At 43.3% G+C, this 21528-nt stretch overlaps 1 protein-coding gene across 1 annotated transcript in view; it reads left to right on the top strand.

Annotated features, from left to right (window-relative positions):
• Positions 1–872: 872 nt before the first annotated feature.
• The window catches only part of Upk1b (uroplakin 1B), a 28436-nt gene continuing 7780 nt past the window's right edge, over positions 873–21528 (top strand). Inside the window, exons 1-6 of the mRNA XM_031364690.1 lie at positions 873–979; positions 12143–12230; positions 13066–13266; positions 16168–16242; positions 16892–17014; positions 21039–21218. Coding sequence (XP_031220550.1) covers positions 12162–12230; positions 13066–13266; positions 16168–16242; positions 16892–17014; positions 21039–21218 — 648 coding nt within the window. The 5' untranslated portion in view covers positions 873–979; positions 12143–12161. The remainder of the gene's footprint in view (positions 980–12142; positions 12231–13065; positions 13267–16167; positions 16243–16891; positions 17015–21038; positions 21219–21528) is intronic.

Raw genomic sequence — 21528 nt, 5'->3', positions numbered from 1 at the left:
AGAGCATCTTTGGTTTTGTGTCTCAATAAACCAAGTTTCAGAGCACACCCTTTTAATATTGGACATCAGAGGTATTGTAAAGAATTTCGTTCACTGGAAGGAAAACTGGGCTATGTGGTTATTTTATTAGGACTCGGTTAGTCCACGTAAAGTTCCATATCAGAGCCATAAGTGAGGATTAAATACATCTCAATCCTTCTAAAGTAAAGACCTATTCACATGGAGATGTCTCTTTTATGGAAAATGTCTAGGTGAGCAAGTAGAAGCCATGTTGATATAACTATCATCAAACTGAATTAATTTATCTGAATTTATCATCATATCTCAGAGCTGAGGGGCTACAAGTATGTCTATTAGCTTTGGGTTTGCTTTTTTCCACTAATTTATTTATTCACATTACATCCCTATCACAGCCCCCCACCTCCTCCTAAGTCCCTGCCTCAAATTGCTAAGTAGGAAAAAATGTCCATTCAAACTCAAAACCTCTTAGTTTTATTCATTTCAAGAACATTTTTACCAAAACTCAAGACTCACTAAAGAAAGTGAGCAGGTTTCTTTAATAAGCAAAGCCTTAATGTTAATGATCCGATCAAGCTAAGGAACATCAGCTAAACACACACACATACACACACACACACACACACACACACACACACACACACACACACACACACACACACACACACACACACACACACACTGTTTGCATTCAAGGAAACAAGCCGAACCCTCCATCAGAGATGTACATTCCAAAGCAGCAGAGATCTGCCCACAGTGGTTCCTGCTCAGCCAGGCAGGTTCAGGCAGCATCAGGCTCCGCCCATGAGAGATGCCTCCTCCCAACCACGGACCACCCTTCCTTCTCCAGGACAGGAGCTTCAGAGGATACAGTGGGGTAGAAAAGCATCGTAGGCTGGTGTGTGCAGAGTAAGTCTGTGCAGCGCAGGGAGGAGAAGGCAGAAGGGACCAGACAGCCAATGTGAGTACAGAAACTTCTCAGAGCAGCCCACTGGCTCTCTCTACTCTCCTGGGAGCAGGATAAACATGGGCTATACACTGTAACTAACAGTAGAGTCTGTCTGTTTTGTTTTGTTTTGTTTTGTTTTTTCCGAGACAGGGTTTCTCTGTGTAGCCCTAGTTGTTCTGGAACTCACTCTGACTCTGTAGACCAGGCTCGGCTCGAACTCAGAAATCCACCTGCCTCTGCCTCCCAAGTGCCGGGATTAAAGGCGTGCGCCACCACCGCCCTGCTGAGTCTGTCTCTTTTATAGTTTGAGATCTTATAACTCTTCTGGAAAATGTTCTTTGGCTAATTAACTGTGCCTTTGTCTGACAAAGTTTCCTGTTCTTGTCAGAAATCATTTGGTCTGACAAGCCTTTAAAAGGATCTGTGGGGCAGTTTCTTCATGGGTCTTCCCCGAAAACAGTTCTGCTTAATTAGTATTTGGGCTAGAATAGGTCAACAAATTAGTTTTATCTAATTAAGGCTACTTTTATAGGACCGATCTTTACTGTTCACTAATGAGTTGATCCACCAGGATTTGTGGGTTATAAATACAGCTATTCTTGTCCTAATATTTTTACACAAATTGTCTCAAGTAACACCAGTATTGTTGGATATCGATACTTTTATGATTGTGGTTATAAGCCTAAATTTTCATTTAGGGATTCTTAAGACATTTATGATTTTTTTTATTAATTTTAAAGTCTTTATAAAAGTCAAGGCGACATCTACAGACCATTTCTTGCCGAGTAAAATTGGTAAGCACAGCAGGAAATAAGGCAATACATTTCATGCCTGAACATTATTTTCTTTATATAGCTAACATGGATGCTGCGATTTTTCTAGTTCCTTGAGGAAGTTGTTCTCCTTTTGATTAATCTTCCCAATAAGTGTAAAACTTTTGTTTGTGCTTTTTTGTGTGTGCTTACAGCACACTGTTTTGCTTTCTGCCATACTAGGCTTAAAACATAACTTTCCTATATTTTTAACAACCCGAAGAGACTTGTAAACATTTGGATAGCAAGAGAAGCTAGGCAAGAAGAGTAAGTGAAATGTCAAATTTTCTCTTTTTTCACTCTTGTATACATTTCAAACCACCATGTGAACCACCTCCAGAATCTACTGGACCCTCCAATGCAGTTTCTATCTGATGGCCCACAAGCCTGACAAGCCACTGATTGCCTATCTAGGGCAGAGACCACATGGATGAGGAAGGCCCCTACTTGTCTTTCTCTTTCATTCCCTCTCCCCCACTTCCTCCCTCCCATTCTCTTAATCCAGATTTCTCTAGCGTGAGGTTGAGGTGTGGTTTGTATATTCTTTCGTGCAAGAAATCTGAGCAAGGAAAAGAGGTACTCAACTTGAAAAGGCAATCTCATGACTAGTCGGTGAGTCTCACCTCTCTTCTGCTTTGAACATTGGTTTGTCTAGTGAGCAATTGTTTGTCAACTTATTCAATGTGTCAGGAGATGTCAACACCCTGGATATGAATAATTTTGTAAGAAAACAAACTTAACGAAGGCATAAGAGAAGAAAAAAAGAGAAAGAAATACACTTTTAAACTCTTAAAATCAGCAATTCTAAAAGTAAAGAGCCTTCCAGGGTGTTGAGTGATTGAAATAAGCCATGGAGGGGATAGGTCACTGGGGAGTTCTTCCATAGGGTGGGGCTCACATGGGATACTCCTTTACAGGAAAACACTCAAAGTGAGACACACAGTAAGCCACTGTGAGTGACACAGCTCTCTCTCTGCTCTCTGCTGCTTGACCCTTAAATGTAAGTCACCTCATCCTGCCTACATCCTTTCTAGTACTGTCAGGTAAAGAAATTTCACATATATAAGGAAAGTGTTATGTGAGAGTAAGGGGTTTGTGAGAAGTACAAAACAGCCTCTAACACTGAGTGTTAAATGTAAGGCAAGACAACACATCTCTAGGAGTCATCTACCTAGAGAGAAAGACTCAAACCCCGTGCACTGCCTCCCCTTCTCTCTCTCTCTCTCTCTCTCTCTCTCTCTCTCTCTCTCTCTCTCTCTCTCTCTCTCCTCTCTCTCTCTCTCTCTCTCCTTCATCTCTCCCTCCCTCTCTTTTCCTGTTTTGTCTTATGTTTTAAAACAGGGGTCTCTCAAAATGCAGCCCAGAGAGAGACAGAGAGACAGAGAGACAGAGAGAGAGACAGAGAGAGAGAGACGAGAGAGAGAGACAGAGAGAGACAGAGAGAGACAGAGAGAGAGACTGGCAGCAGAGACTGCTGAGCAAGAGGAGGGATGGGGTAATGTGACACAGGAAGATGCTTGTGTGTAACAAGATGTTCCTAGGATTCTCCTTCAAATTAAGCCAGTGGTTCTGAACCTTCCTAATGCTGTGACCCTTCAACACAGTTCCTCATATTGTGGTGACCCCCAACCATAAAATTGCTTTCATTGCAACTTTACAACTGTAATTTGGGGGCTATTATGAATAGTAATGTAAATATTTTGGGGGATAGAGGTTTGCCAAAGAGGTCTCAATCCCCCAGATTGAGAACCACTGAATTGAGGGCTCCATGGAGCCCTGAAAAGTTAACAAAATCAGAATTACATTCAGGATTTTTTGTTTTGTTTTGTTTTTCGAGACAGGGTTTCTCTGTGTAGCCCCCTGGCTGTCTCAGAACTCACTCTGTAGACCAGGCTGGCCTCAAACTCAGAAACCTGCCTGCCTCTGCCTCCCAAGTGCTGGGATTAAAGGTGTGCACCACCACTGCCTGGCTAGAGCAATGGATCTTAACATCAAATAAATAGCTGGCCCTTGAAGGCCACTTATGTTTGTGGAACACTAAGTGTTGACAGACTAAAGTGAAATAGTAAATCTCTTAGCTTACTTTTAGAAGATAAACTAAGTCCTGAGATACACATCAGAATAGTACCTAAATTTTAAGAAAAGCTATAAAGAGGAAACACTCAGAATCACATATTCTGATGGCTAATTTTTTTTTTCAAATTAGGAAATATCTGCACTCTTTGATTTGGACATCAATGCGTGTTTTCACAGTCAATGGAATGTCTTTACTCTGCAGGCTAATTTGAGAACCTCTGCTTTAGGAGGTTTACTCCAGAAGCACAGGTAGAGTAGGAACAGAAGTTAGGGACTTCATTTGAGTTAGACATTAACAGCTGTCAGTGGGAGTTGGAAGAAAGAGGTCAAAGAGTTAGAGAGTCATCAGAAAACATCACTTTTGCTTCTATTGAAAATACAAATTGATCCAAATTGGACTATTACTCAAGGTTTTCCTTGACAAAGAAGGTTCTCCAAGAAATAAAACTCAGGATACACGAGGGAGGGTGCATGTATGCATGCACAGTGTGTGTGTGTGTGTGTGTGTGTGAGAGAGAGAGAGAGAGAGAGAGAGAGAGAGAGAGAGAGAGACTTTATTGAGAGAAGGATCTTGATCTTAAAGAACTGGATTGTTAGATTGCGTGATTTGGCCTACACAGTAGGTCAGCAGTCTTAAACTCAGAGATAAGTTGATCTTGCAGATGGGAAACAGACCAGTTTCTACGCTGTAGCCTTAGAAAGAACTGCTGTTTCTTCAGAGAACATCAGTGTTTGCACTTACAGCCTTCAAATGACTAGAGAAGGCTCTCCATAAGACGGAGGCTGAGCTGCTTTACTCAAAATCTGCAGGGTGGTAGTTCACACCTTTAACCCCAGCATTTAGAAAGCTGAGAATCACAAGTTCCAGGCTAATCCATGGTACACAGGGAGATCACACCTTAAAAAAATACTATATCTTTATATCTGAATTTTAATGTTTTATGTTATATCTGAACACTACCCAAAATATTAGTACCCAGAATACTACTCTGTCCTACACAGAATAAAATTAGCATCAGAGGAACTGGAGAGATGGCTCAGCAGTTAAGGGTACTTGTTTCTTTTCCAGGGGAGGCATGACAGGTTAAATTCTCAGCATGCACATGGTAGCTCACGACCATCCCCCTTGTTGCAGGATATTGATCGGACACCCTCTTCAGAGGCCACCAGGCAGGCATTCGGTGTACATATATATCTGCAGACAAAACACTCACCCACACAAAGTAAAACAAATAAATATTTTTTAAAAATTGTTTAATTAACCCTCAAATGACATTTCTTTGATACTTCTTTATCAAACATGCAAAGAGGACAATTTGTAGAGAGGTAGCCCTACAAACTCTCCTCTTTCTCTTCTTGAAAAGGTAAGAAATTCATAGTGTCTTTTAAAAACAACCATCATGGGGCTGGAGAGATGGCTCAGTGGTTAAGAGTGCTGGCTGATCTTCCAGAGGACTTCAGTTCTACTCCCAACACCAACATGGCTGTTCGTATCTTTCTTTAATTCCAGCCCTTGGGGATTCTGGACTCTGGATTCTATGAACATCAAGGGCACACACACACGGCATACAGACCCATGTGCAGACAAACACTCATGCACATAAAAAAAACAAATGAATAAAAGGTTTCTTAAAAATCCCAAAATAACTGTCAGTATCAAACTTTATTAAGTCTTTTGGTTTTAATCCAAAACATGTACTAGTCTACCCTTTTCCCAGGATTTGTTTGATTGTTTTTGGAAACAGGGTTTTACATAGCCCATGATGGCCAGGAACTCACTATGGAGTTGAGAATGAGCTTGACCTTTGACCTTCCTGCCTCTACCTCCCAGTGTGGAGACAATTGGCATCCCCTTGTATCTGACTTTAGGCCACACATTGAGTGGTACCCAGGACCTTGGATGAGGGAAGCAAGTGCTCTGCCCACTGAACAGCACCCCCGGCCTCTAGGCATTTCTATGCCTTCACACACAAATCCTGTCAGCCTTTCTCTCGGTCCCAGGAGCGCATCTTTCCCCAGATATTCTTCTGGTTGTGTACAGTAAGCAAGTTCACTTGTCCATATTCCAGGAACAATTTCAAGCTGTTCTGTGATGAATCAATCAGTTTAATCAATTGCACAGAGACTCTGTGCTGTCTGCTGTCAACTTCTGTCATGGCCAGCACTCTCTGGCTGCACTTCATAAACTCTTTGGTGACTGCCTGCTGAGCTTAGGCATCTGCCTACATCTTTCTTATCTGTCAGTCCTAGAAGACTGGTTTCAAACAAGATAGAGCGCTAGTGAGGGGTGCTTAGACCTCCCACTCTTGTTCCAGCCAAAGACACAATATTTTTGATCTGTTCTTATGTATTAGATGTTGTTTTGTTTTCTTAAATGAAACTACTGCTTTAGTTGCCTTCAGGGTTCCCTATCTTGTTAGCTCTAGTTTATCTTCTTCAAGAAGCTTCAGAACCTGAAGCAAAAGCCAAGAAAATTAATATTGCCTAGACGACCAATATGGCATGAGACCTTTGCATATTCTCATTTAATTTTTACGGAACCCTTGATGCTGGGTCTTACAGTTCTCATGGACAGATGAGGCTCAACAAGAATATTGGAGTCACAGAACTTCTATGTGATCAAGCTAAGAATCATACCAAGATCTATCCAAAGCCCACATTCTCCCTGCTTCTCCTTACTCCCTAACCTATTCTCTTGCTATGCAGGAAGCCCTACGCAGGAGATATAAGAGAAAAAAAGTTTCACAGCAGTGAGAGAGAACTCAAGAGGGACACTGAGGGAACGTGGGGAGTGAAAAGTTTATTAGAAAATGTATTAAGGTCATGGGTAGACAGGGGCATCAGCATGCTGGGAGTCCCGAGGACTCTTCAGACCCGAGGACCAGAGACAAACAGCATGGTAGGGTCTCTGAAAGAGGAATCGGGGGCCGAATGGTGGAAGCGTGGTCTATTTTTATACCTATCTCAGGATGGAGGAGCTCTGGAGGGACAAGCCCGAAGCCATGCTCTCTGGGAAGAGGTAAAGAAGGTGGTGGGGAACAGGATGTGTAGCCACCCATGCCTGCCTTTGATATAAACTCACTTCCCAGGTGAGGGAGGCGCTTCGAAGTCTGTCAGTTAGGGACTCAGAATGTCTTTGTACAGTCTCCGTGAAAGAGCTGCTGCAAGTTCTGTCAGCCTGAGCGGCAGCTGGATTCCGACATTATGTTCTTACAGAGAAGAAAGAATGCAGAAAGAGAAAGCAAGCGTCCCCACGTAACAGAAAACCTCAGAGGTTAGGGCTCTATCACCACAGTCTGAATCAGAGGGCCCAGCCCTGGCCAGTGCACAGAGGCAAGAGTTAACAGGGCAGGAATGCTGATGGAATGTACAGACACCCTCCCTGTAGACGGACGTGCAACTTGGTACCTGATACCAGACACACCCCAACACAGCTAGGAGGGCTCTTTCCCTTTTCCCAGTGAGAGCTTTACTTCTTAAAGCCAATTATGGAAACAAGAAAAAGCACAAAAGGCTGCCTGTGGGAGTGAGGCCTCCAGTGTCCTCTGCCGCAGTAGCTGCCCATCAGGGGAGAGGAAATGGGTATGAGATTTATTCTCCTTGACCTAGGAGCTTGGGATGGTAGTCATCATCAGTGCCTCTGTCCAATGTTCTGTGGATCTCTAGGGTACTGAATATAACCTTCACCGAAGACCCTTTCCTTTCCAAATATTCCCTGGTCATCATTAACAATCTCTTGTTGGTAAATAGTCTTAGTATGTGAAGATCATAATCCCTAGTCCCATGAGACAAGTTGTATTCTACCCATTTTATAAGTGAGGAAATAGGTCACAAGAAAGTCGGTCATTGCTCAGAGTAACTCTTGATAGGGAAACTTGACTTTGAATCTGGCATCCTGCCTGGTGCCATGTCTAGCATGCTTACCATCAAACCACAGCTACTGCAATACACAAGGAATGAACAACAGGAAGCCTGCATCTGGCCTCTCTTGACATGTCTGGCTGAGGGAGAGGTGCCACAAATATCAACTTAATCTAAACAAGAGACGCAGGGAGGCATCATGGCACCCTTGAGAAGCTGAGATGGGAAGACCACAATCTGTCTGTGCAAGAGCCTATCTTTACAAAACAAAACACAGGTGTCTGAGAGAAAATGCTGTGAAACACTGATCTCCCACTGGCTTTACAGAGCACCCTTCATTTCCAGAAAGTAGAAGGGGGAGCTGTAAGTTTGGAAAACACCTGTACAGTCTCCTGGATGATAGTGGGGAAATATTAGTGTGGTAATGCCCTGTGGAAAGGCTAAGACAAGAAACTAGGAAGCATGCGGGGTGAAGTCTGGTCTTTCAGACCTTCTAAAGAACGGCTCTTCTGTATAGAGAAAAATGTATGTGTTCTCTTTGTTCCCAGGTTGGCAAGGAAGCTAGGCCAATATTTCTTTTTCTACTTAAAATGTTAGCATTGTGTCAGGATTGCTAAACTCTGGTGCTAAATAACCAGGAGTTAGGGTGACTTGGATTTGACGCTGGGTCCTGGGCTTTCTGTCAACACGACCTTGAGCAAATGGATCTCTCACACTTCCTCTCCTCCCTGTCAAGATGGACAGAATCAGATTCTCAGGCTAGATCCTTAAGAAGTGTGTATTCCATGAAACTCTAACTATAGGGATGGCCAAACAAGACCTACATGGCAACACCAACATGGATGGGGGAAGCCCCACACCTAAATGAAGAGCAACCAATGGCTACTGAGAAAGAGAACTGGGGGATGGGTGTGTGTTTCTACATGAGCCAGCCCTCAGAGAGGCCATTCCATCCCAAGTGATCAGCCCTAAGTACATGTTCATAGGAATACACTAAATAGGCTCTGTAAGTGTAAGTGTCTCTGTGTGTGTGTGTATGTGTGTGTGTGTTGTGTTGAATGTGTGTATGTATATGTATGTGTGTGTGTATGTGTATGTATATGTGTGAGACAGTAATAATTATAGAAGAGGTCATAAATTTGAGAAGCACCAAGTAGATGCAGGAAGGATTAGAGGGGAGAGGGAGAAGGAAAATGATTATAATAGGTACAGTACTCATGCATGAAAACATTTAAAATCTTGAAAGGAATGCAACCCAGCCGGCATGGATTTTAACCCAGTAACTCTCATTTCAGACTTCTGACCCCAAACTGTCAGCTGTTATTTTTTTAGGATTGAGAAAATCTGTTACTATAGCAATGAGAAACAAACCTGGAGTTTTGGCAAAAAATACCCATTTATCAGGTCTGTTGAGAAGATGAACAAAGGGGCCTGAGACAGAATGGAGGGAGCACTAAGGGGCCCATAGGTGGCAGATTCCATTCTTTTGGGTCACTTTTGGCAAATGAGCATGGCTTTCTTTAAGACAAAGCAAAAATACTTTAGTTTTAATTACGTGCCTGGGAGTGGGGTGGTGCACGCCTGTGTATGCAGGTGCCCTTGGAAGCCAGGAGAACATTGGATCCCCTGGAGTCACGGGCAATTGTGGGCTGCCCAACTCAGATGCTGAGAACTGGACTCTTAGCATTCGCTTTTCCACCTGATCTTAACTGAGAAGCTAAACAATAACCACCCACTTCTAAAACCCGGTGACATCAGGAAAAGCTCTCAGTACTGCGCCAACATTCCTTGCTCAGGATTCTGGACCAGCTGAGACAAACGCGTTGTTGAACACTACTCGGAAGCTTCCTTTTTCTCCACACCTCTCAGAACTTCTCCTTTATTAGCACTGACTAGCTTGCCTTTAAAATCCTTGGTGCTAGAGTCCCATTTTAGTCTCCTATGAACATGTATGTAGTTTCCCTTTACAAACTGTGCTTTTTGTTATCTGAATGCCTACCTTTCAAAGTCTATTTGTGTCTATTTAGAGAGCAGCCCAACTGGTCAGGATTAATATCTGTGAGTGCCAATAATGAATTTTATGATGTAACTGATCCGGCTTTACCAGTTAGATTCTCCCGGTCAGAGCCTTCTAGACACCGTAAGGTTCTACCCATCTGATATGGAAGAGTTACCCCAGATAAATGAATGGTATTGCTAAGCAGAAATTCCACAGGGTGGGGTGGGGGTCAGAAGATGGTGTAACAAGGGCCCAGATTCTTCTGTTCCTTTGACAAACATTGATGGAATATGTGTGCCAAACTCTGAGTCAAAAACACATATACATTTTTAACTTTGTAAATTCCCACGACCTTCAGGGTGAAAAGAAGTGAGAAAATATTTAGAGATGCTTAAATTACTTAGATGATTATAATTAAAATACTTATGTTATTAATATATGCCTCATAGCATATGTTATAACAATAGAGTTAACACTTGTCAGGGCCTGAGTCATATAAAAGACGTAGGCTGAAGGAGTCTCAGAGGTCAAGAGCAGAAACTATTCTTCTAAAGGGTCCGAGTTAGCTTCCATCACCCAAATCAGGTGACTCACAACAGCCTGTAACTCCAGCTCCAGGGCATCTGAGGTCTCTGTCCTACACAGGCATTCACACACGTATAGCTGCACAAACAAAGACACACAAAAACACATGGTTTTTGAAAGAAAGAAAGAAAGAAAGAAAGAAAGAAAGAAAGAAAGAAAGAAAGAAAGAAAGGAAGGAAGAAAGGAAGAAAGAAAGGAAGAAAGAAAGAAAGGAAGGAAGAAAGGAAGAAAGAAAGGAAAGGAAGGAAGGAAGAAGGAAGGAAGGAAGAAAGGGAGGGAAGAAGGAAGGAAGGGAAGAAAGAAGGAAGGAAGGAAGGAAGGAAGGAAGGAAGGGAAGAAGGAAGGAAGGAAAAAAGAAAAGAAGGAAGGGAAGAAGGAAGAAAGGAAGAAAGGAAGAAAGGAAGGAAGGAAGGAAGGAAGGAAGGAAAGGAAGAAGGAAAGAAGAAAGGAAGGAAAGGAAGAAGGAAGGAAAGGAAGAAGGAAGGAAGGAGAGAGAGGGAGAGAGAGGAAGGGAAAGAAAGGGGAAATAAAATAACAAAAGTAAAATGTGCCTTCCCACAAACCAGGAGGTCCGCCAAACTGGCTAACTTGGTGTCTTGTCTTCACTTTGTGCTTCTGAGTCTACCCCCTCTCTCTTCCCCTTTCCTCAGAAAGTCTACCACTCTTCCCATGTTCCTCCTCCACATCCTACCTCTACTCTCCTGATCCAAACACTGGCTCCATATAACTGGCTAAGCTGAAGCTGTTCTCACTCAGATCCCCACTCGTGTATTTAGACATCCATTTATGCATTCTAACGACCTGAGACCTTAGCTTCTCTTCTAGCACAGAATCCTCATTCATTTTTACATACCTCAACATGTAAATTGTATCATTTAATACTTCTTGACTTAGGGTGTCAGTCAGTTAGCTAATTAAAGACTAATATGTTGGGGGCTGTACCCAGCTTTTCTCAACATGACTCAAGTGCAGAAGCCAAAAAAGATTGACTGGAGCATTCAACCTTGTGCCTCTTCCAGAGAATCTCACAGGAGACAAAGAGAGAGGCCATGCTTAGTTGCATCTGGCACAAACTGTATAGATAGTTTCTAGTAGCCAGTGTAAGCTGCAGGAAGAGTGTGGGTCCTAGAGTCACACAGACCAAAGATGCGCCCAATCTGCCATTTATATCCGTGTATCCTCAAAGGCACTTTACCAGTTAGTTAGGCTTTGCTGCCCTGATGTATAGAAAGAGACTTCTCCTCTTCCAGAACTTTGTTCTAGTTGGGTTCTGAGAATCTATTATGTACATAAAGTCCCTAAAAGAGTCCACAGCGGAGCTACATGGCCCTCTTTTCTCTACACTTGTCTCACGCAAGTGAGAACTTCATTTTGTACAACCTATGTTCTTTAGTATAATAAAATATTTAACATTAGCCCATGGGCCAAAATGGCCTCAGCCAACTCTCTTGGTTTCCCTATGGTTGTGGTTGGCCTTGTCCAAGAATGGCAGTCACAATATCGGAGGCTCTCACTGTGTATCAGCCTGGTCATCACCATAACAGATCTGTTCTTTGTGCTCCTGGTGACCTTAAAGAACCTCAGTACCCGAGAAGGATGGATACTGGTGTGTTTCATACCCTAAGGGACTCCTGGAGGACACAGATCAGACTCTAAAAACCCTTATTTAGAAAACTCCTGTGATGGCTGACCTCAGGTCCACCATTACGAAAAGCTCTCATGACCTTGATTTGGATACAAAAAAGGAAACAGGGGATGTCATGATTTGCTGACAGTGTAGAGGCTGAAGCAGTATTTGCTACCTGCTCCCATCCAGTGTAACATTCTTAACTGTGTCTTCAGCTTGTGAGAAATCCTGAAGATGGCCAAAGACGATTCCACTGTTCGTTGCTTCCAGGGCCTGTTGATTTTTGGACACGTGATTGTTGGTGTAAGTCATGAATGCTATTCAAAAAAAAAAAAAAAAAAAAAAAAAAAAAAAAAAAAAAAAAAAAAAAAAAAAAAAAAACTCTGTTCTTCTTGTAAGCATATCTTTTAGATAAATTAAAAGGAAAGTTTAAGAAAATATTATAAATATCATTCTCCTTTATAGTGCCTTCATTTTAAGAAATGTAGTAAATATACTAGTTAGAATCTTAAGATAATTGCATATCACCTGTTATGGCAGAAGACCAGGGTCAACATTAAATTAGATTATTTCCTTACCAATTTCTAAGATATAATGACTATTAAGAGTCGTGTATTCACCATAGTCAGTGTCTAAACGCACCTACTAATCATTCATTTATGCTTCTGTCCAGTTTCACCTTGATTTGACTTGGGGACTGTGTTGTAGGAGCCCTGGGAAGACAGTCACAAATATTACAGAACCACTGTGACAATGGCCAGGACACTTCAAGTATTGCAATCCAGGAAAGTTTGCAATGGGATAGGATAGGAGAAGAACTTTCATGCAAGAATGCACTGTCTGAGTGGGTCATAACCTAGGGGCTTTATGGTTGGTCTGGGGTTACCTAGATCTTTTCCCAAATAGCAAACAGACAGAGTTAGATGTGGAAGAAAGTATTAAGGGCAGGGGGTCTGTGGGAGAGGGAAGCAAGATAGAAATAGCTATTGGGTCTCCTGGCAATGAGAGATTCGTTGCATAAAGCCTCTGTAAGTTGTAAGGGACTCGCCACTAGAGCCTACCCTGCCCCCATCCCCTTTCTCCCGGTGCTGTGCTCTTGGCTACCAGCCTGACAGACTCATTCTCGTCTTGTTTCCAGATGTGTGGTATCGCCCTGACAGCCGAGTGTATCTTCTTTGTATCTGACCAACACAGTCTTTACCCACTTCTGGAAGCCACCAACAATGATGATATCTTTGGGGCAGCTTGGATAGGCATGTTCGTGGGCATCTGCCTCTTCTGCTTGTCCGTTCTAGCCATAGTAGGAATTATGAAGTCCAACAGGAAAATCCTCTTGGCGGTAAGATCTTACAATGCATGATAAGCTGGAGATGTAGCTCAGGTGACAGAGTGCCTGCCTAGCACACATGAAATCTTGGGTTCAGTCCCTAGCACCGTATTATCTGGGCATGGTGGTGCATGTCTGTAAACCTGTTCTGAAGGTATGGGCAAGATGATCCTAAATTCCAGGTAATCCTTGGATACATAGCAAGTTCAAGACCAGCCTGCACTCCAAGAGACCTTTTCTCAAACTAACAACTAACAAATTCTCTGCCGTTGTTTTCCTGGGCCAGTTCTGGTGAACTGTTTCTTCTCCATTGAGCAAAGAGCTTTGGTTTTCGATGGACTAAGTGGGAGAAGGAGTCTAGATGACTGGACAAAGCGGGGATCGGGGAGATCCCCTGTTGCAACATCATCCGTGTAGGATGTGATGATACCCTTCATGGTTGAAAGTTCAGGTTCTAGTAAAGTGAACTGAACATGGAAACACCTTTGGGTGGTCTACTTGGCTATGTGCAAATGTGTGCTTCTCCAGCTGCTGTCTGCACGTGCCCAACAGTCAGAGCCAGGAATTACATGAACATGGGAAATGATGCCATGGGAATTTTTTTTAGATTCCCCCCCACCTTGAATAATAGCTAGTTAGTTTTAAGTGTTGGTGTGTTAAGAGACAAAACAGAAACCAGACATGAGTTTTTCATAGCAGACAGGATCCTTTTTTTTTTTTTTCAAGACTTTTGAGTTCAAGGCCAATGGCTTTTGTGCCTTGGCTGTGTGTCCCACACTGTCATTTACCCTGCAGTACAGGAACCTTTGGAAGACCCCAAGCAGCACCATTGTGAGTGACCCATTCACGCTAGTCTGTGGTCTCAAGGCACTGACTAGGCCATGCCTTGAGACCACAGGCTCTGTCTGCCTTTGCAAATGGAAATGAAAGGGAAGGGAATCTTACTTGGGCCTAGACTTCTGCTCTGCTAGTGTGCCCCAGAACAGCAATTTGTGTCATTGTCATCACATGCACATACACATCCACCTCCATACCCCTCCCTAACCCTGAAGTAACTCACTACCCTGAGTCCCACTTCTGTAGAAGCAACTCAGCCACTTAAGGAGCTTGTTGGTCTTCTTCTCTCAGGTAACCATTCCCCTAGTGCCCAGGAATGCAGAATGTTTGCCTTCTCTGTTTCCTTTGGGTGAGTTAGTTCCTGGGCAAATACACTCTGAGAGAGTAGGGAAAGGAACACAAGGAAGAGGGTGAGAACTGAGAGATCTTCCTGAAGACAACTACACACTGCACCCTGGGCTCCTCTCTGGTCTAATCCTAAGGGGTCCTGAGGTTCTGTAAGGGAAGCTACCAAAGCTCTCGACAGGAAGAAAGGCAGTAGCCAAAATGGAGAGGGTTACTGGAGTCTTTGAAAACTCTTTCCTGATTTTTTTTTCCACAGAGATGGCTGGGGTTTGGGGGAGGGGGAGTAGGAGGGTTGTTGTTTTGTTTTGTTTTGTTTGGGGGTCAGACAGTGAAAGCAGCAAAGTCTCCTGACCTTTCAACCCACAAACACCCCAAAGAGGGAGGACAAGTTCCTCCACCTACTCTATAGTCCTTCTCCCCCAAAAGGACATGAGGTGAGATAGTGCATGTATAAAAGTGTGCAAGGCAAGGACCCTCACCGGGAGGCATCTGCTGATCAGCTCTATTCCAGCCAGACACTGGGGGCAGAGCTGCTCTGAGCTATTCACGAACATGCAGCCTGTGCACCCACATGCATGCACAGCAGAGGCAGCACGTAGAGAGCTCTGCTTCCCTCGCCCGGGCTGGTATCACTAGAACACAGGTATGTGTTCTGTGTGAACAGTGAGTCTCTATGCTGAAAGGCTGACTACTCCTTAGAGATAAGACTGGGTAGGAAAGACACAAGGCATTAGACATGTTGGTCATCCTTTCCTGGCTTCTGTGGTTCTATTGTTTTCAGCAGTTCGTGAAGAAAATTGCAGGCCTGGGTCTTGCTGCTGCTGCTGCTGCTGCTAGGACTGTGCAACGTTAGTTAAAAGGAGGCAATTATGCATTTGATAATAAGATATTTTATTATAGGAAAGAGAAAAGAAGCTGGCCATGACCATGTGGAGAGAAAGAAAGGAGAGGAAGGAGAGGAGAGGAAAAGGAGTGGGGCAAGAGAGGAAGAGAGCAGGAGGGGAAGCAAGAGAGAAAGCAAGGGAGCAAGAGAGAGGAGGGTACAAACCACCCCTTATATTGTGAGGTGGGGCTATCTGTCTGTGGAGTGGGGCATACCTACCTGTGGTCAGATGATTGGGGGTAGGGTCCAGCTAGAATGCTGGGAGCTTGGAGCATTGTCTACCTGACAGAACACATATCTCCTATAGGGGGAGCTGAGGGGGAGGAGGTTGGGGGGACTGAAACAGGAGCCAGGGTCCCTTGCAGGCAGAAATTATTGCCCACTGGGGCTTCAGAGTTCCAGACCTGTTCTCAACTGAGCCCAGGTTGCCTGAACAAGACCACTGCCCCATAGAAAATGACTCCCACTTAAAGGGATTTACAATGCTCAGTGTCAGATATGACGCACTAAGGCTATCTTACCAGCCGCCAGGCATGTGGATATACCAAAAACCTCTGAAAAGCCCACACATTCCTTCATTGTTTATATTATCTCCCCCACATTAAAATAGAATTCAGGATGAAAAAACTCCAAACTGAATGAATGGTCATTTCTTCCAGAGATAAGCAGAGAACTGAGCTGACCCACACACCACCTGGTCCAAGTACCTAGCACTAGCCCCATTCCAAGCAGCTGATCAAAAAGGGTTTGTACTACCTGACTGCTTAGATGAATGTGCTTAAGACTCATAGCCATCGCTTGTTGAGATGTCTGTTATAATCCTCGGTTCTCATCTGTTTCCCTCTCAGTACTTCATCCTGATGTTTATAGTGTATGGTTTTGAAGTGGCATCTTGCATCACAGCAGCAACACAACGCGACTTTGTGAGTATAGTCCCCAATGCACAGAGCAAAAATGACAGTGGCTCTGACCCTCTAGCCACAGACGTGCTTTGAACCCTCTATGTGTGGTTGTCATGCCAATATGCACACTATTAATACTCATGCAGTATTGGGAAGCATTGCTTGTCTTTTCTAAGTTAAAAAAAAGAAAGGCATTAAAAGCAAAGAAATGTATCTAGAGATGAACGGCTGACAGGTCACAGTAAGAATTCTGAGCCCAAGCAGCCTGATTCCCAATGCCCAAGCTGTGATGCTGGCACTGCCTGCCATTCGTCCACCCCACGGCCTTTCTTCATGTTCCATCTCATGGAAGACATAATTCAGAATCTTCCTTGTTCTGTTTCTCACTGTTTCCCTAATCTTCACCATCCTTAAACCACCTCTCTGCCCCAGTCATGCAGTGATTTCTTCTTATGTGGAAACCTAAAGTAGCCCCGGCCAAATGAGCATAGTGCCCCTGAGTTTAGTACTTAGTTAGTGAAAAAAAAAAAAAAAAAAAAAAAAAAAAAACTAAAGGTTTTTTTTAGTTTTGTACATTCTCTAAGAGAATGTTCAATTTACAGAACAAAAAGACGTGGCCTTCCTAAGGAGCAGGTATGCTGACTCTCGCGTGTCATTCCCACCCCTGCAGTTCACAACCAACCTCTTCCTGAAGCAGATGCTGGTGAGGTATCAAAACAACAGCCCCCCAACCAACGATGACGAATGGAAGAACAACGGTGTCACCAAGACCTGGGATAGGCTCATGCTGCAGGTGAGGAATGTGGTTCTGGGGTGATCGCCTGCACATCTGGATGGATAACAACCTGAATGTGTATGTGTTACCAAGACCTGATAGGCTCATGCTCCAGATAAGGAGTGTGGTTCTGGGGTGATCACCCCTGGGGTGACCGCCCCTGGTGGATTGCCTGCACATCTGAATGGGTAGCTGAATGTAGGTAAGAGTGAAGTCAGCCCCTCCAGGAGGTTTCTTCAAGAAGAAACCTGTTCCAGGCCAGGTCAGCAATGCCTCTTGTTTACTGGTGAGTCTGAGGATGGGGGAATGTTAAATGCATGACTCAGGGAGGCCTCTAGATCCATAATTTATGTAAAGCTTTAATGCTGATTAGCCTGCCTATAGAGTGTATGTTAAAGAACTTTGGATTAATAATATGTCCTGCCTCTTAGAATTTAGTTCTCACAGTAACAGAAAAGGATGCCTTACCTCCCCCACAGAGAACTCAAATGGTGACATATACATGTCTCACCTTTTAGGTCTCCTTTGATGAATTCTGCTAAGTATCAGGAGACATGATTTGATTTAATCACTCAGTTTTCTTTTTCTAAGATTTATTTATTTATATATGTGAGTACACTGTAGCTGTCTTCAGACACACCAGAAGAAGGCACTGGATCTCATTACAGATGGTTGTGAGCCACCATGTGGTTGCTGGGAATTGAACTCAAGACCTCTGGAAGAGCAGTCAATGCTCTTAACCACTGAGCCATCTCTCCAGTCCCCAATCACTCAGTTTTAAGTGACCATCATACCACATATCCATGCCTATCCCAAATACCATCAGAACCCCAAGTGTCCCAGAGTATTGCCCATGTTGTCTTTTGTGTGTAATCTCTAATATGAGTCAATTCTCCACTGGCCCCAACACATACACACATACAAATTCTCACACTCAATCACATATGCACACAAACTCTCACTCATGCAATCACATAGATACACACACTCACTGACATACACACACTCACATTATCTCTCCCACACATACACACACACACACATACACACACACTGTTCAGTCTACTCCACCCCTTTCAACGTTCTCTTTACACTCCTACTTCACTAAACACCTGGCACTTCCTAGTGTCTCCTGTCTATCCCCTCACCTTCATGTGCCTAGAAATTGGCTAGGTTTCCTCTCTGCTCTTCATGGCTCCTCTACTATCTCTTCCCTGGCTGCCTCTTTGTTCAAAAACTTAAAGCCCATACCATCAGTCTGGGATCTCCTTATTGTAGTTATTCATCAACCACACTGCACATGGTCTTTCCCCTGCCTCCCTCCACTAGGGATTTCAGTGTCACCAACTGTGCCCTTGCCATTCGGTTTCATCATCCTGCTCCAGATGAGGATTTACAAACCCCATGGGGATTCAGACAACATCTGTTCTGTCAATTCTTTATCTTCGCGTATCCCACAGATCTCCTCCGTTACCTCAGCCACCTTTCTCCATGGCAACAGCCAGCATGTCATCACCAGTAACTGTGCCACCCAGTTTCTGACGACATTTGCTCTAACATCCTCATGTAATCATTTTGTCCCACTGAGACCTCTAATCAATTATCCATGTTTTCATTTCCCAACACCCTTTCCTGCTTTCTCTTATAACCTTCGCTCTCTGTTGGCTCCTTTGCTCCATTATGAATCTACTTTCATCTTTCTGACACAGTCTCTTTAGAAGGTTATACAGATTTTGCCCACTCCTCCTGTAAGGGCTAAATATTGCTGGGAAAAGTCCCCCAGCCTTGCTAATTTAAATTTGTGACTGTAGAGCTCACATGGGCACTCTGTCTCCTGGTGCATTTTCCAAGAAATCTGCTTTGTCACTATTGCATAGATTTCCATTTTCACCTCTGCAGAACTCCTCCCTACCCTCAGCCATGTCTACACCTCATGCCTTAAGAATATAGAAACCACCAGTTGGTATCCACTTCTTCTCTCTCCCAGCAAATCTGCCCATCCACGTTTATCTGCAGCCAAGATAGACAGACTGCCCCACACTCAAGTGGCTGGCTTCCATTCCAAGTTCCTCTCCATTTCTTTGGCTTACTCCATTCTGATTCATCAGCCTGCAAGATCATCCAATACTCACCCATTGTACAGTTCTAATTCATGACAAGTCTCAGAGAAACCTGTGCCTGCGGCTTGCATTTTCACACTTTCAGCTGCTATTAGCCAAATGCAATTGACTTCTGACCACAACACTCTATTTCTATGACACATGCAACTGTTACCGGTCCCTTCCATCCTGCCAACCACGATGGTCATGTTTCTGTCCTTATTAACTCAGTGCCCCTAGGATGCACTGATTAAAACACAGAATCGGGGCTGGAGAGATGGACACAGAGGGGCTGGAACTATGGCTCACTCAATCAAACGCCTGCTGCACAACCATGAGGACCACAGTTCAATCCCTAGCACCTATATAAAAAGTTGGATGTGGGGATGTGTGTCTGTAATCCTGGTGCTGAAGAGGAGGCTTCCTGAGACTCACTAGTGAGCTCCAGGTTCAGTGAGAGACCTTGTCTCAGAATATAATGTGGAGAAATTGAGAATGACACTTGACATTATGCTCTGGCCTCCACATGCACACACACACACACACACACACACACACACGCACACACATACTCATACACACACATGCACACACAAACACACACATGCACACACATAAACCCAAACACACATACACACATGCACAAACATACATACACAAACACACATATACACACATACACACATATGCACATACACACAGTGCAGAATGAATCTTTTTCCTGGTTAGCTATTTCCTATATCTAAATGGCAAAATGGTACATCATTTCAAGATGATCTTTGCTCTCCGAATTCCTTGGTTGTGTTTATAAAAAGCTGGGGGAGGCCTGTAATTTTTACTTCCTCCTGGACACATTTTGGCAGAATTTAGGATAAGAGAAGAACGCAATATGGAGTTTTCAGCCTTTCTCTTCAGTTGTGTCCAGAGTATCAGGCCATCTGCTATGTATCTGTTGACCTCCTTTTCTTAGGTAGAGGGACAGCTGTGTGCCACCAGGCCTGAAATGTTTTTCCAGTTTACTTTCCCCTTTATAAAAAGAATACGTAATTACTCTAAGAAAATACTATGAATATAGAAAAAACATGAATAATTGCTAATAATTTCCTTACTACTAAAACTTTCTGTTTTGTGATTTTAAATAATTACCCTTTTCTCACTACGTATCTTGATGTAAATATTAATAATAATTGCTGCCTCCTAAGAGTTTACTATGAGCCGTATCAAGTACATTATCTATATTAACACACTTGATCTTCACAAAAACCCTATAAAGTAAGTACTACGTTAATTTCACATTTACAGTCAAAAGAAATAAGGCTTAGAGTATAGTTCTCAACCTTCCTGATTCTGCATCTCTTTCTTTAATACAGTTCTTCATGTTGTGGAGACCCTCCCAGCCATAAAATTATTTTTGTTGCTACTTCATAACCTTATGAATCACAATGTAAATATCTGAGGGCTAGAGAGATGGCTCAGCGGTTAAGAGCACTGACTGCTCTTCCGAAGGACTTGAGTTCAAATCCCAGCAACCACATGGTTGCTCACAACCATCTGTAATGAGATCTGATCCCCTCTCCTTGAGTGTCTTGAGAGAGCTATGGTGTTCTTGCATATAATAAATAAACAATGTAAATATCTGAAATACAGGATATCTGATACGTGACCCTGTGAAGGGCTCAGCTGACCCTGAAGTGGTCATGAACACAGGTTGAGAACCACTACCTTACAGACTTAAAGTAATGCTCCCATTCATAGCTGGTAAAGTAATAAACATAAAAACATTATTGGAAACTTAGAAAAACCTTGAGCTCCAGTTTGGAAATATTTGAGTACTGTAAGATATATTATGCTTTTGAATACTTTCTCCACAAAGCCTTGGTTGTGACATTGGTGGCTTTGGTGTGGACCATAACAATAACCTTGTGTCTCTCATCCTCTGGCAGGACCACTGCTGTGGTGTAAATGGTCCATCAGACTGGCAGAAATACACCTCTGCCTTCCGGGTGGAGAATAACGATGCTGACTACCCCTGGCCTCGGCAGTGCTGTGTCATGAACAAGCTTAAAGAGCCCCTCAACCTGGATGCTTGCAAGCTCGGAGTGCCTGGTTACTACCACCGTCAGGTGAGCTGTCTCCTTTCTGAAGACCTAGCAGAAAGCGCTCTACTCCTTAAGAAGAAAGTAAGAGTCAGCCGTGAGTAAAGTCTGTAAGGAATTCTGCATGTTTCCCCTAACCTCGTGTCATCTGCTTCCTTCTCTGTTAGTAACTGCCAGTGCTCATTTAGAATTGCTGCAAATTCATTTTTAGTAAAAATGACTGTGACATGAAGATTTCTGTAGCACTAACCAATTTGGTGTAAATGAAGACAGTCTGTGTAATGTTTAAGATGGTTTTTCCAAGAAATATTTGCATTAGATGAAGGCTTGCAAAAAT

This window comes from Mastomys coucha, unplaced genomic scaffold, assembly GCF_008632895.1.
Source record: "Mastomys coucha isolate ucsf_1 unplaced genomic scaffold, UCSF_Mcou_1 pScaffold12, whole genome shotgun sequence".
In the NCBI taxonomy this organism is placed as follows: domain Eukaryota; kingdom Metazoa; phylum Chordata; class Mammalia; order Rodentia; family Muridae; genus Mastomys; species Mastomys coucha.
The sequence above is the reverse complement of the archived record's forward strand: the minus strand, read 5'-3'. Positions and strand labels throughout refer to the sequence as shown.